Source organism: Fukomys damarensis, unplaced genomic scaffold (assembly GCF_012274545.1).
Source record: "Fukomys damarensis isolate Sample0158 unplaced genomic scaffold, DMR_v1.0_HiC HiC_scaffold_3, whole genome shotgun sequence".
NCBI classification, from domain to species: Eukaryota; Metazoa; Chordata; class Mammalia; order Rodentia; family Bathyergidae; genus Fukomys; species Fukomys damarensis.
Window position 1 is genome coordinate 8,125,218 of NW_022900915.1, and position 12,924 is coordinate 8,138,141.

General features: G+C 50.1%; 1 protein-coding gene and 1 long non-coding RNA gene across 4 annotated transcripts in view; both read left to right on the plus strand.

Annotated features, from left to right (window-relative positions):
- The first annotated feature begins 226 nt into the window (after positions 1-226).
- Positions 227-6,681, plus strand: LOC117287069. Its single transcript, XR_004518270.1, has 3 exons — positions 227-1,763; positions 6,021-6,098; positions 6,504-6,681. It is a non-coding gene; the product is annotated as an uncharacterized LOC117287069 (long non-coding RNA).
- Positions 6,682-7,801: 1,120 nt separating this feature from the next.
- The window catches only part of Cd74 (CD74 molecule), an 8,793-nt gene continuing 3,670 nt past the window's right edge, over positions 7,802-12,924 (plus strand). Inside the window, exons 1-2 of one of the 3 annotated variants that reach the window (XM_010627179.3) lie at positions 7,802-8,042; positions 12,707-12,879. In XM_010627179.3, the coding sequence (XP_010625481.1) occupies positions 7,966-8,042; positions 12,707-12,879 (250 nt within the window). In that variant the 5' untranslated portion in view covers positions 7,802-7,965. The remainder of the gene's footprint in view (positions 8,043-12,706; positions 12,880-12,924) is intronic. The other 2 variants (XM_010627180.3, XM_010627181.3) reach the window with 2 other exon arrangements.

Here is a 12,924-nt window from a genome sequence, read left to right on the forward strand (position 1 = left end):
TCCTTGTCTATCTCCTGACACTGGGGTGTGATCTCCAGACCGAGAGTGACATCCCTGTGTTGCTGTCAGAGGCTCCTAGAGCAGGGCTTTGTTTATCTATGCGCCCCAAGCATCGAGAAGAGTGCCCGGCACAAAGTCGATACTCAATAAGGAGTTGAAGCCGTGTGTGGTGGCACATGCTCTAATCCCATTACTCGGGAGGCTGAGGCAGAAGGATCACCACAACTTTGAGGCTAGTGAGTTCAAGGTCATCTTGAATTACATAGGAAGACTTTGTCTCAAAAACACCAACACGAATAGTTGTTGACTGAACGACTGAGAGAAGGGATGTGTACTACCTGGGCAGGAATAGCAGGCACAGGCCTGCTCCCTCCCCACACACAGCCCCATTCTGGGCCCCTTGTTCATAGCCAAACCATGCTGGGGTCCAAGCCCAGGAGTCACCACCTTGAGGGGTGGAGGACAGGGCTGGCTGCAGACTGCCATGCCCGGTGGCTCACCAGGGACTTGGGGACCAAGGAGGAAGATGAGGGGAGAGAGGTCGCAGGGGACTCCACCTGCCTGGCCCACCCAGGGTGAACTGGAAGGAACCACCTCTGGGGTCCGCAGTGCCCAGAACTAAGGAGGGCAGGAGGCTCAGGCTGTGACCTAGACTGACTCCGGGGTGACACCTGGGACCAGACTCCCAGAAGGGCCCAGACAGGTCTATCTCGGTCGAGCAGCTCCAAATCTCCAAGCCCTCAAGTTCCCAGATTCTGATTAAGCAAGTTCGCAAGGGGAAAAAAATGCTATGACTGAATCGCTTGACACTACTCTCCCTCCGTGTCAGGCGTGAGTGCTCATTTAGTCCTCACAATTCCTGGACGAGACAGGTCCTGTTCGCACCCACACGTTGCTGCTGGGAGCTAGGTAACTTGCTCCAGTCACACATCGCTAAGGACTGGGGCTGGGATCTGACCCCCACATACTGCGTGATTTTAGTGAGGATTGCAGCACCAATTCGCCTGCGCTGTGGAGAAGGGATCCTCCCCCCAGGAGTCGCTGTAACGATGCAGTCTGTCGTTCTGTGTGTTCCTCCTCTCCAGTGCTGACGGTAATGGAATCGAGGCCTGAAATGGGGCTCACCGTGCTCGGTCAGGAGGCTCAGAAGGTCAGCTTGGCCCGCTGTTCCCATCTGAGCTCTGCTCTGAGGCACGCCAGCAGGACTGTCGCTTTTCACTGCCACACCACATCCTTCCCTGCTCCGGACCAGCGAGGAGCTCTTTTCTTCTCCCAACTTTTCATGACCCGTTTCATCGTCCCCAGAGGACCCTTTCCTGATCAACTATTACACTGAGTGATACAAAACAGACGATTTTTCTAATTCTATCTTTTCCTCCGCAAGAGGGCAAGAAATTCCCATTCTTGTATGAAGTTCCTACAGAGGCAGGTAAATTACGCCCATCAAGGCTTTGTCCCATCCTTGGCTGGCAGTGTCCCTCAGATTGGCTCTTCGTCCTGTGGACAAACCCCAGGAGCCTGAACATTTCCAGGGGAAGCGGAGGAGCGACAAGAACAGTGCCTCAGACTCCCCCGTTTGTCCTCCCCAGCTCTGGAAGCAGGCATCCCGAGCTGGCATTCGACCCCGGGCAGCCGCTTGAGCTCTGTGTGGGTAACACTCATGTCGCACTGCAGGGGACAGCTCCAGCTCGTCGGGCCTTGCTGGGTGACCATGGGCCAGCTCCCTCTTCCTCTCTGATTCACCCTTCTCCTGTGGACAGTAGGTGAGCTGGAGTCCCCTCACCCACCTTCCTGTCGGGACAAGGCAGATATCCAGTCCCCCTGCGGTCTGTCACTTTGTCTCCTCCCCCGTACAGGCCGGGATGGGTGGACAGAGCTCCTCCACTGGGCAGTGGGCCCATGTGACAGTGAGGAACCTGTTAGGGGCGGGACCCTGGGACACCGGGTGAGGCCACCTGTAGAGTTGGCCGCCAGCTCCTGTGGGCAAGGGCAACACGACCTTGAGGTCAGCCTGGAGCCGACGTTGCCTCACAGGGAAAGGCTCTGGACTGCCATTTTATCACCATCAGGCCAGAACCTGCTGACTTTGATGTATGTTCCCTCTGCTCTACATTTAGCTTTACTTTGGATCAAAGTTATGAATTTCCTTACTGTAGTTTAAAGAATCAAATACTTTCATGAGGTGTGCTGTGAAAAACGGCAGGTCTTTATTTCTCCTTTTCATATCACTTTCAGACTTTTCAGCCAGTTCTTGTGGTTATTTATCTCCGTATCTCTGATTCAGTTTCTGGTATGGTTACTTCCTGATTTTCCCACACTTGACCTTATCCAAGTGGCTTTTTTCCTGTGGACATTGAAGCCTTAGCTCTCTCTCCTGCCTGGCCCCACGTCCCTCTTCCTGTGGTCTCATCCTCCCACCTGCCCCTCTCATGTATTTGGCCAAATCAGTATTCCGTATTTACAGTATTACCACAGTATAAATATATTTACTGTTGAAGTACATAGTACGCTAGGTTTACTATTCATTTCCTACATAGCTTGTGTTTTCCCAAGAATTAGCAATGGTCTTGGTTTTTCCTTTACTTCGTTTTGGGCGGGGGTGGTCTCCAGAAATTGAACTCAGGCCCTTGCACTTTCCAAGCAGGCACAGGAACCATGGGGATGGAACTAGGGAACTTGGGACCTCACACTTTCGAAGCAGGCGGTAGAACCACTGAGCTAAATCCCTGGCTCAGGACCTTGTGCTCTCGAGGCAGGCGCAGTACCACTGTGCTGATCCCCTGGCCCTCATTTGCTTCATTTCTATGAAATCACCACAATCCAACCTCATATTCTCCCAAATGGCTTGTCAGGACGCTCAGACATAGCAGGTATCTGTCAGTTTCATCTTGCTGAAGAAATGGCCTTCAGGGCCTTGAGGGGCCACCCAGCCTCGAACTGTTGCTTTTCCCCTGGTGAAACTGCTTTTCCCACTCGTGAGCTGGGTGTTACTTTTCTGTATTGAATGTCTCCCTCTTTGCAGGGTGAACTCCATTTTGCTGGTGCACAGCCCTCCTGATGGAGACAGTTATGGAAGGAAACTTTTTTTTTTAAGGCAGTGTCTCACTATGTAGTTGAGACTGAACTGGAACTCACTATGTAGCCCAGGTTGGTCTCGAACTTGCAGGGATCCTCCTGCCTCAGCCTCTGGAGTGCTGGGATTACATGCGTGCGCCACTACACCCAGCCACTTCTTAATTTTTTTGTTCCCTTGCTTCCCTGTCCTGCTCCCCTTTCCATCTGAACATTTTCTTGTTCAATATCTATCAATATCTATCATCCATTTTGGTCCTTATATGTGCTTTTTTTTTTTTTTCAGCTTTAATTGAGTTTGTTGGTACATTTTAGGGATACAGTACAGTTACATTCATTGTTGGGAATTTGTACCTCTACATGCTTTTGGTTTCTTACACGAGCGAAACCATGTGATATTTTCACTTGTTTGTTGTTTTTTGAGACAGAATCTCACAATGTAGTTCAGGCTGGCCTCAAACTCGTGGCGATTCTCCTGCCTCAGCCTCCCGAGTGCTGGGATTACAGGCGTGCACCATCTCACCCAGCAACACTGCAATATTTAAACATGAGTATCTGGTTTACTTCACTTAAAATTATGGCCTCAAGGTGTATCCATTTACCTAAAAATGTCTCATTTATCCTGCTTCATGACAGAGTAGTATTGCATTGTATACAAAAACACCAATTTCTTTATCCATTCATCTGTTAATGTGCATCTGGGTATTTTAAAGATTGATTGGTTGATAGACTGATTGATTTTGAGGCAGGGTCTCACTATGTAGTTCAGGCTGATGTTAAAACTCACTATGTAGCCCAGGTTGGCCTTGAACTCATGGCAGTCCTCCTGCCTCAGCCTCCAAAGTGCTGGGATTACACATTTCCAAAGTTTAGCTATAACAAACTGTGCTGCTATAAACATGGGTGTGCAGATATTGCCATGGTATGATGCTTCTAAATCTCTCAGGATGATAACAAGAAGGGGAATAGCTGGGTCAAATGGAACCTCTAGTTTTAGTTTTAGGTTTTTTTTGGTCCTAGGGATTGAATTTAGGAGCTTATGCTTGCCAGGCTACTGAGCTACATCCCCGGCCCTAGTTTTAATTTTTTGAGGTATCCCACACTGATTTATTCCCACAGTGGTTGCACCAGTCTACACTCTCACCAACAGTAGAGAAGCTGCCTTTTTTCCCCACAGCCAAACCAGCATTGATTATTGGTTGATTTCTTGGTAGCAGCCGTTCTTTCTGGGGTGAGGTGGAATCTGTGTTGTTCTACTTTGCATTTCTCAATTGACCAGTGATGTTGAACATTTTTTCATATATTTATTTGCTGGCTCCTCTTCTTCATCTGAGAAATGTCTCTTTATTTCAGATGCCCATTTTGGGATCAGTCTAAATTTGGGGGTGCTGGGTTTTCTTTTGGTTCTTTATATATTCTCGATATTAGTCCTTTGTCGGACGAGCAGCCGGTAAAAATTAGACCTCAAAGGTGTTGCTCCAGTGATACTGTTAAGAAGTCGAAAGTCATTTTGATTCCTGATTCTTTGTGTCTGTCTCATTTTCTTTCCAGAAATTTATAGAATCTTCTTAGTCTTTATTTTTCTGAAGCCTCACATTAATGTGCCTTGCTATGAAATTATTTTATATATTTAAAATTTTTATTTATTTATTTAGGCTTTTTGAGACAGAGTCTCACTATGTATTGCAGGCTGGCCACAAGCTCACAGCGATCCTCCTGCCTCAGCCTCCCTCCTGCCTCAGCCTCCCGAGTGCTGAGATTATAGACATGTGCCACCATGCCCAGCAGAAATTACTTTAATATCTTCTCCTTGCTACTCACTTCTCCCTTTCAGTTTGAAAATGTTTGTCCTTGAGTTCTAGAAACTGTATTGAGTTACTTTCCTTGGTAATTTTTCCCATCTCTGTTTTCTCCGTTCTCTATTCCTGGAACTCCGGTATTTGGCTGTTAGTTCTGCTACACTAGTCTTTAATTCTCTTACCTTTTTTCTCTGATTTTTTTTCCTTTTATCTTTATGGTGTACTTTCTGGGATGTTAAAAAAAATCTTCTACCTACTGATTGCTTAAAATCTGCCTTCATGTTTTTAATCTTCAAGACTTCTTTTTTCGTTCTTCTGTTATACTTGTATCTTTATAACATCCCCCTGCTGTACCCAGTCCTGGGACTGAGCCCAGGGCCTTTGCATTGAGCTACATTCCCTGCCCTTTTCTACTTATTTTGAAAGGCTTGGGATTTAATTCAGCCATGCCATGCCTGCCTGGCAAGCACAGTACGGAGTTCAATTCTAGGTACCGAACCCCCCCCCCAAAAAAAGATCTATTTTGAGACAGGGTCTTGCTGAGTCACTAAGGTGCCCAGGGAAGGACCCTCCTGCCTCAGCTTACCAGAGTGCTGGGATTATAGGAATGCACTGTCTTGCCCATTGTATCCTCTTTTTCACTGATGGGTACAGGATCATCATTTATCTCTCAGGCTTTAAAACTAAGGACAATTAAGCTAACAAACTAAGCACCTTCGTGGTGCTTTTTTCTATTTGGTTCTTTCATTCCCTCTCTTACATGTTGAAGGCTTTCTTTAGCTGTCTCATGATCCTTGACTTCCTACCACTTCGAGTGGAAGCAGTGGGCCAGGGGCCAGCTTCTCTTCGAGGAGGTCTTCCTGCAGGGTTAAGGCTCTGTCTCACTGGGCATCGCCAGTGTGGGATTCTTTGGGTATTTTCTCCAGATGGTCGCCCTCCTCAGGGAAGATTCCTCTAGGCTGTTACCTCAGTACAGGCTCAGGCCCTTCCTGTGTCCAGGAATGAGCTCCAGTCTGTTCTCCAGGGTGGGGTTGCTCGCCCAGGGACCCCTTCCTTACTCATCCTAACTGGTCCCCGTCCCCCCTTCCCACTTAGGCACTGGACCTTCACACTGAGCTACATCCCTGGCTCTTTATTTTTTACTCTAAGACAGAGTCTCTCTAAGCCAATGAATGGTCCAGGCTGGCTGGAACTTGCAACCCTCCTGCCTCAGCCTCCGGATGACAGGTGTGTGTGCCAGCGTATTCTGCTTACCGGGTTATGTAAAGGGTGCAGATGAACAGCTAGACAAAGGGGTGCGTTCTCCTTAGCACAGGAGATTCTTCTTTTTTTAATTTTTATTCTTTTGAGACAGGGTTTTGCTACATAGCTCAGGCTGGCCTCGAATTTATAGCCACCCTCCTGCCTCAGCCTTCCAAGTGCTGGGATTACAAGGCTGTGCCACCACGCCTGGCCTTAGCACAGAGCTTCTGCTGTGGAGTTGGGATGCACGAGCCCCTTGTACACAGACAAGGAAGCTCTTTGAACTCTATTAGGACTTTCATAGAACTTTTGTTATGAAGACGACAAAGATTAAACCCCTGCCTTTGGTGCCTGAACTCCATCTGCAGCTCCTCTCTCCTGTGCCTGCAGGTCTGGAAGTCCCATCCCTCCTGTCACACGGTTGCTGTCCTCTGGCCACGAGTCCTCATCCTGAAGCTGTCATCACTCCGAAATTTCCGAGGCCTGAGCAGTTGTGTCAGAAGCAGGGAGCAGTAACTAAATCTTCCCATTCTTTTCCCCCTCCCGCTCCCCACCTCCTTTTCCTTCTCCTTCTCATCCTTCTTCTTCTTCTTTTTCATAGTACTAGGGATGAAGCTCAGGGCCTACACTGAGCTACGTCCCCGCCCTCTTATTTTTTTATCTCACTGAGTTCATTGGTACCTTCTTAAGTATACAGTGCAGTTGCACTCATCATCGGGATCTTGTACCTTACGAGACAGGTCTTGGTTCTCATTTTTTCCCCTTGTCCCTGCCCTCCCTTCACCCCCTCCACTCTCCTCTATTTACAAAGATTTTGTTTCCATTTTTTCCTTTTCTCGTATTTTTTTATTTCCCCTTCTTTCCTTTCCCCTACCCGTCCCATTTCCTCTACACCTTTAGCCCTTTAGCTCCTCTCCCGCACTCTAATTTTTTATGTTCAGACAGGGTCTCGTCAAGTCCTGAAGTTGCCCAGGCTGGACCTGAACTTGTGACTCTCCTGCCTCCGCCTCTCAGAGTGTTAGGACCACAGGTGTGTGCACCCCGCCTGGCTCTGACGTATTTCTTATGTCCCTGTGTCCAGGGTGTGAGACCAAGGCAACGACTCTCCCCCGGGAACCTTTCCCGGCCCCTCTTGCTTCTCCTACATTTGAGCATCAGAGGCAGGAGAGTGCAGTGGCCGAGCACACAGGCTGCTTCTCTTCCCAGGGCAAACATGGAAGCTTCTCTAAGCCTCAGTGTCCCTACCTACGAAAGGAGGCAACAGGACGCCCTTCCAAGGGCAATTCAAGAAACAAGTATGGAGGGCTTGGTGAGTGGCTGAAAGACGTTAGTACCACAGCTTTAACGCCATGGACTCCCGAGTGTGACCGGAGTCTGCCCCTCCACCTCCATTTTGAGAGGACATAACAGGCCCGTGAAAAGAGCTTGTCTAACTCACAGCGGACACACAGCCCCTGTTTACTTTGAAGTGATTTCCTGTCTAGGGAGCCAACATTAGCCAGTTTCCAGAAACACTCAAAGAGCCTTATGAATCCAAAGGTCTGCCCAGAAACAAGTGATGTGGGCCCTGGGCAGCCAATGAGATCGCGCTGGCCTCTACCTGTCTGGAAGCTCCCCTTCCTCATCCTGGCCCCTGAAAGGCAGCTTTGCCTGACTGGGGGATTTCCAGCTTTGTGGCTTTCACTTCTACATCTGCCAATTGGGCGGAGTGGCCTTCTGTGGACCAATCAGATTCCTCCCCAGCACCAACTTCAAGAGGTAAGCCAGGGCTCCGCCCCAGACACACCGGAGGAGTTGGCCCTGACAGCAGCAGCAGCAGCGAGAGCATCAGGAAGGACCAGAGGACAGAGCCATGGAAGACCAGCGCGACCTCATCTCCAACCATGAGCAGCTGCCCATGCTGGGCCAGCGCCCCGCAGCCCAGGACCGGTATGTGTGACACAGGGGAGACCACTGGCTTGTATAGGTGCCAGAAGGGAGCTGGGCCGGATGGAGCCGGGGGAGGCTGTTTCAGACACTGCCTTTCTGGGTGACTTTACACAAGGCAATCTGGGCCGCTCTGGGCTTTGGTTCCTCCTCTTGTAAAATGAGGGGTTCCTTTAGAGCAAATCGGAAAAGAGCTCTGGATTATTTTCCTAGTTTCATACAGTATCCTATACAGAATCCACTGAGGCTGGGCCATGGACCTTAGGTTAGAAAACTTGGAGCAGCTTTGAAAATGTTCTAGATCCCAGTGGAGAAACATTTTGAAAAGAGGCGTGGTGGTGCACACCTGTAATCCCAGCAGTCACAGAGGCTGAGGCAGGAAGATCACCTGAGTTTGAGGCCAGCCTGAACCGTAGAGTGAGACCCTGTCTAAAAAAACCCCCAAAAAACCCCAAAAGGGGGGTGGCAGGACTAGAAGAGGATGGCAGGGAGCAGAGCTCTTCCAAGGGGGCTTTCCTCCATCACCGTGTGTGGGCGTGGGTGTCCGTATCAAGGGGCGTCAGACCTGCAGGTATCTGCAGCCATCACAGCGGTGCTCACAGAGGAGGGAGGCATCCAGCTAAGTGTCTGGGGCTCGGGGTGACATGGGCTCTGCCTGTCTGTGCCCTGCTGCTGGGTGAGCACTGGTAGCAAGAGGCCTGTGCAGCCATTAAGAGGACTCTGGCCCCTCTCTTGGCCCCAAAATGGCCTCACCCGTGTTTCCTCCCACCAAGGCCCCAAAGGTGCTAGAATCCAGCTGCTCCCCACCCCGCTGCAGTCTCTAAAAAGTCATTTTCTGTCAATGGAGACCGGCAGCCAGTTGTGACGTCAGCTGTTGCCGGCAGACAGGGCCTTGGGAGAGTCACTGAGAAAAGTTACAGGGAACTGTGTCCTGGAAGATGAGGTAACCAGATACAGACTACGAGAGGGGTGGCCTGTGACAATCCTGGGGGCCCCATGGCATGAGGGACCCTTGTGAGGACTGGGTTCTGGTCCAAGTTCTGCTACTGTTATGTGGACCTCGGATACATCACTGCCTCTCTCTGGATCTCAGTAATCACAGCCATGGTGATAGTTCCTGTCCGTGGTGTACTCACCTCCAGCCCTCAGTCATTAGTATTACTGCAGTTATTTGCCCAACAATTTAAGGCTTAACTCAATCCTAATTTTCAGAGTCACTCCATACATTTAATGAATTTATTAGGTCTATTTTTACACAGAAGGGGCTCGTCCTGGTAAGTAACTTACCCAAGTTATCATAGGCAGTGAGTGTGGGAGACAGAACTTGGACCAGGACTAGTCTGATGTCAGTTAGGGCCCGTTCTTCGGTCTAATCCTCTGTTAGAGGATGGTTTGTGGGAAGGGGTGGTGGGACCGCACTGAGCTCAGGCTGCCCAGACCTGGAGGCCTGGGTGGAGTGTATTCAGAGAGGGTCTCCCTTGTCAAAGCCTTCTCTGCTTTTCTCTTCAGTTACTGCTTCTAAAAGTGGCCCAGTCCTGTGCGCTTGGGCCACTCCAGACCAGACCCTGATTCAGAGCCTCTTGTGAACACTTCTGCCTAGCAACATCTTTGTCATGCGTCCTGATGGTTCTGGTTGGCTCTTGGACTTTGACCAACTACTTTTTTTTTTTTTTAATTCCACAGGGAGGCAGAGCAAAAGAGGAAATAAAAGAGGGGGCGACAAGAATTGGCACTCTACCAGCACCAGGGGACAAATATTTGAAAGTTATAAGGAAGGAAGTCACATGCTGAGGTTAACTGTTATCTCCCTAGAGAACAGTAGTTACTTATTTCCAGAGCACTAAGGATGTGCTAGGTACGGAGCCACGAGTTTTACGCTCATTATTTTATTTAATGTAACAACGTTTAGTTGGTCCTTTTACCCAGTTTTGCTTCTGCACAGGGTTAAGTGACTTCCCCGTGGTCCCAGAGACAATCCAGGTTACACGGCTCATCCTCAGGCTTCTCGGAAGCCGAGGTTCAGAACGGGGAAGGGGCAGGATTCCCCGTGCTCCTGTGGCAGGAGGCAGAGTCGAGGCTAGAACTGCGCCGGAGCTGCAGAGGGGTGGGTGGGGGCTGTGGCTGCCCACGTGAGAGACAGTGAGGTTAGCTTGAACCCGGACGAGACTGAGTGGACTTTTCATCACCCCTTCCTCGGGAAGGCTAAGAAGTGGAATTTGTTTTCTCCTGGTATCTGGCTTCCCTTTCCCTACAGACTTTCAGTTTTTTCCCCTTTAAAGTAACTCCTTCGGGCTAGATCTTAGCCAGAGGGCACAGAGGGCTGGCCAGCAAAGAGCCAATGAAAATAAGCGGTGATTGTGACGTCAGAGTTACCAGGCAGAAGGGTCTCCTAGAGGTCCCTAAACGTCCCTTGCTGACTTCTGGGGTAGCAAAATGCAGACTCATCTAGACAATTTCCAAGGGCTCTGTCTTAGTCTGTTAGTGCTGGTACAACAGAATACCACATGCTGGGTAATTTGTAAAGAACAGAGATTTCCCATAGTTCTGGTGATGGCTTTCTTGCTTCTTTCTCATGTAGAAGGCGGAAGGGCAAGAGAGCCTACTCCCTCTGACAAGCCTCTCACAAGGGCCCCTAATCCCGTTCGCCTCCCAGCACCCACACACTGGCAGCACCTGAACTTTAGAGGGCACTCATTCAAACTACAGCGGGGGCCTAGCTGTTCCTCCAGTGCTGGGTGTACCCCGCACTGGGAAGTGGGCACGCGCCCCAACCGTGTCCAAAGGCCACAGCTCCCTGAGGTCTGAGGGTCTGCGCCCACGGTCAGTCCAGAGAACTCGAGAAATTCCCCCCGCTTGCACAGGCTGGCGCACCTACCCCTGTCCCAATCCCCACAGCTGGCCAGTACCATGAGCTGCTTCTGGCACCTCATGGAAATATCCCAGTCAGCTCCGACTGAGTGGTCTCAGTCAGATCTTGTTCCGAAGATGAAACCAAACCCTAGAATCGCTGAGATGAGGGCTACCCATGTGACAGGTGGTGACACTGAGGCACTGGTGGGGATTTGTTCAGAGACACATAGTCTAGCTGGGTGTGGTGGTGCACGCCTGTAATCCCAGCACTGGGGAGGCTGAGGCAGGAGGATCACTGTGAGTTGGAGACCAGCCTGGGCTACATAGTGAGTTCCAGGTCAGTCTCAACTACATAGTGAGACTCTGTCTCAAAAAACAAAAAACAAAAACAAAAATAAATAAACAAATAAATAAAGACGCATAGTCTGAGGGAAAGGAAGGGGAAGTAAAAAGAATTAAGTGTGTTATGCACACGTACCAACTCTCCAGGATGAATGTAATCACTATGCACGACACACAGGCACTAATAGGAAAAGACACAGCCGTCTGAGGCAGAAGATGTGTCCCTGGAGGGGCTGAGGCCAGGCCCTGCCCCAGTCTGCCAGTGTTCAGTGCTCCCTAGCCCACTCCTAAAATGTCCATGCCTCACTTCTCCTTTCAGGTGGGCCAAGTTCTCTGCTGTCCTGGTCCCGTTTAGTTTCCCTTTCTCCTTAAATCTGATTTCATCGTGGGGGTGGGGAACTTTCTGGGGAGATGAAAATTCCCCCTTCATTACCTGGTAAATGAATACATATTTTTTGTTTGCTTTTTGTTTTTTGAGATGGGGCCTTACTATGTAGTCCAGGCTGGTCTCGAACTGGCGATCCTTCGGCCTTTGCTTCTCAAGTGCTGAGATCACAGGCATGCAATCCCAACTCTATGCATTTTATTTTGTGGATTAAAAAACAAAATAAGGTCGGGTGTGGTGGCACATGCCTGTAATCCCAGCACTTGGGAGGCTGAGGCAGGAGGATTACTATGAGTTCCAGACCAGCCTGGGCTACATAGTGAGTTGCAGGTCCGTCTCAACTACCTAGTGAGACCCTGTCTCAAACAACAACAACAACAACAAAAACAAAAACCAAAAACAAAATAAGGCTGGGTGTAGTGGCGAATGCTTGAGCTCCTGGGAGGTGGAGGCAGGAAAATTGCTGTGAATTCAAGGCCAGCCTAAACTACACAGTGAGACCTTGTCTGAAAAAACAAGCAAGCAAGCAAACAACAAAATAAAGCTGGGGGTGGTGGCACATCTGTAATCCCATCACTCCAGGAGGCTGAGACAAGGGGATTGCAATTTTGAATCCAGACTGAGCAATTTGGTGACTATGAGCCTGTCTGAAAATGAGAAGTAAAAGCTGGGGATGTAGCTCAGTGTGAAGGTCCTGGGTTCAAACCCCAGTGCCACACACACACAAAGAAGAAAAAAGAAAAAACCCCAAGCCACTCCCTCTGAGGGTAACCCTGATCCTTGGGAGTCTCCCGAGGCAGAGGGAACCGGAGAGACACTCACTCCCCCTTGTCTGTCACTGCACAGGTGGGACACCAAACTCCAGAGAAGACAAGGGCGGCTCCAGGGCCTCGACAGGCAGGAGATTAGGGGCATCAGTGGTTGGAAGGAGTGGGGGTGCTCCAGGCTGCATTTCCATAGCCAGTGCATTATGTGGGCTTGGCCTGTGTGTGTCTGTTAGGGGTGGCTTGGGGGCTGTTGGGTTCCCGAGGCAGACACCGGAGCAGCTCTCTGGGTTCTCCTCTGATCTGTTCCTCATTCATCCCCACAGCAAATGCAGCCGTGGAGCCCTGTACACAGGCTTTTCCATCCTGGTGGCTCTGCTCCTGGCCGGCCAGGCCACTACCGCCTACTTCCTGTACCAGCAGCAGGGCCGGCTGGACAAGCTGACAGTCACTTCACAGAACCTGCAGCTGGAGAACCTGCGCATGAAGATGCCCAAGTGTGCGTGCCCCCCCCCCCGGCCCCCCTCCGCGGCCCCCGCCGTCC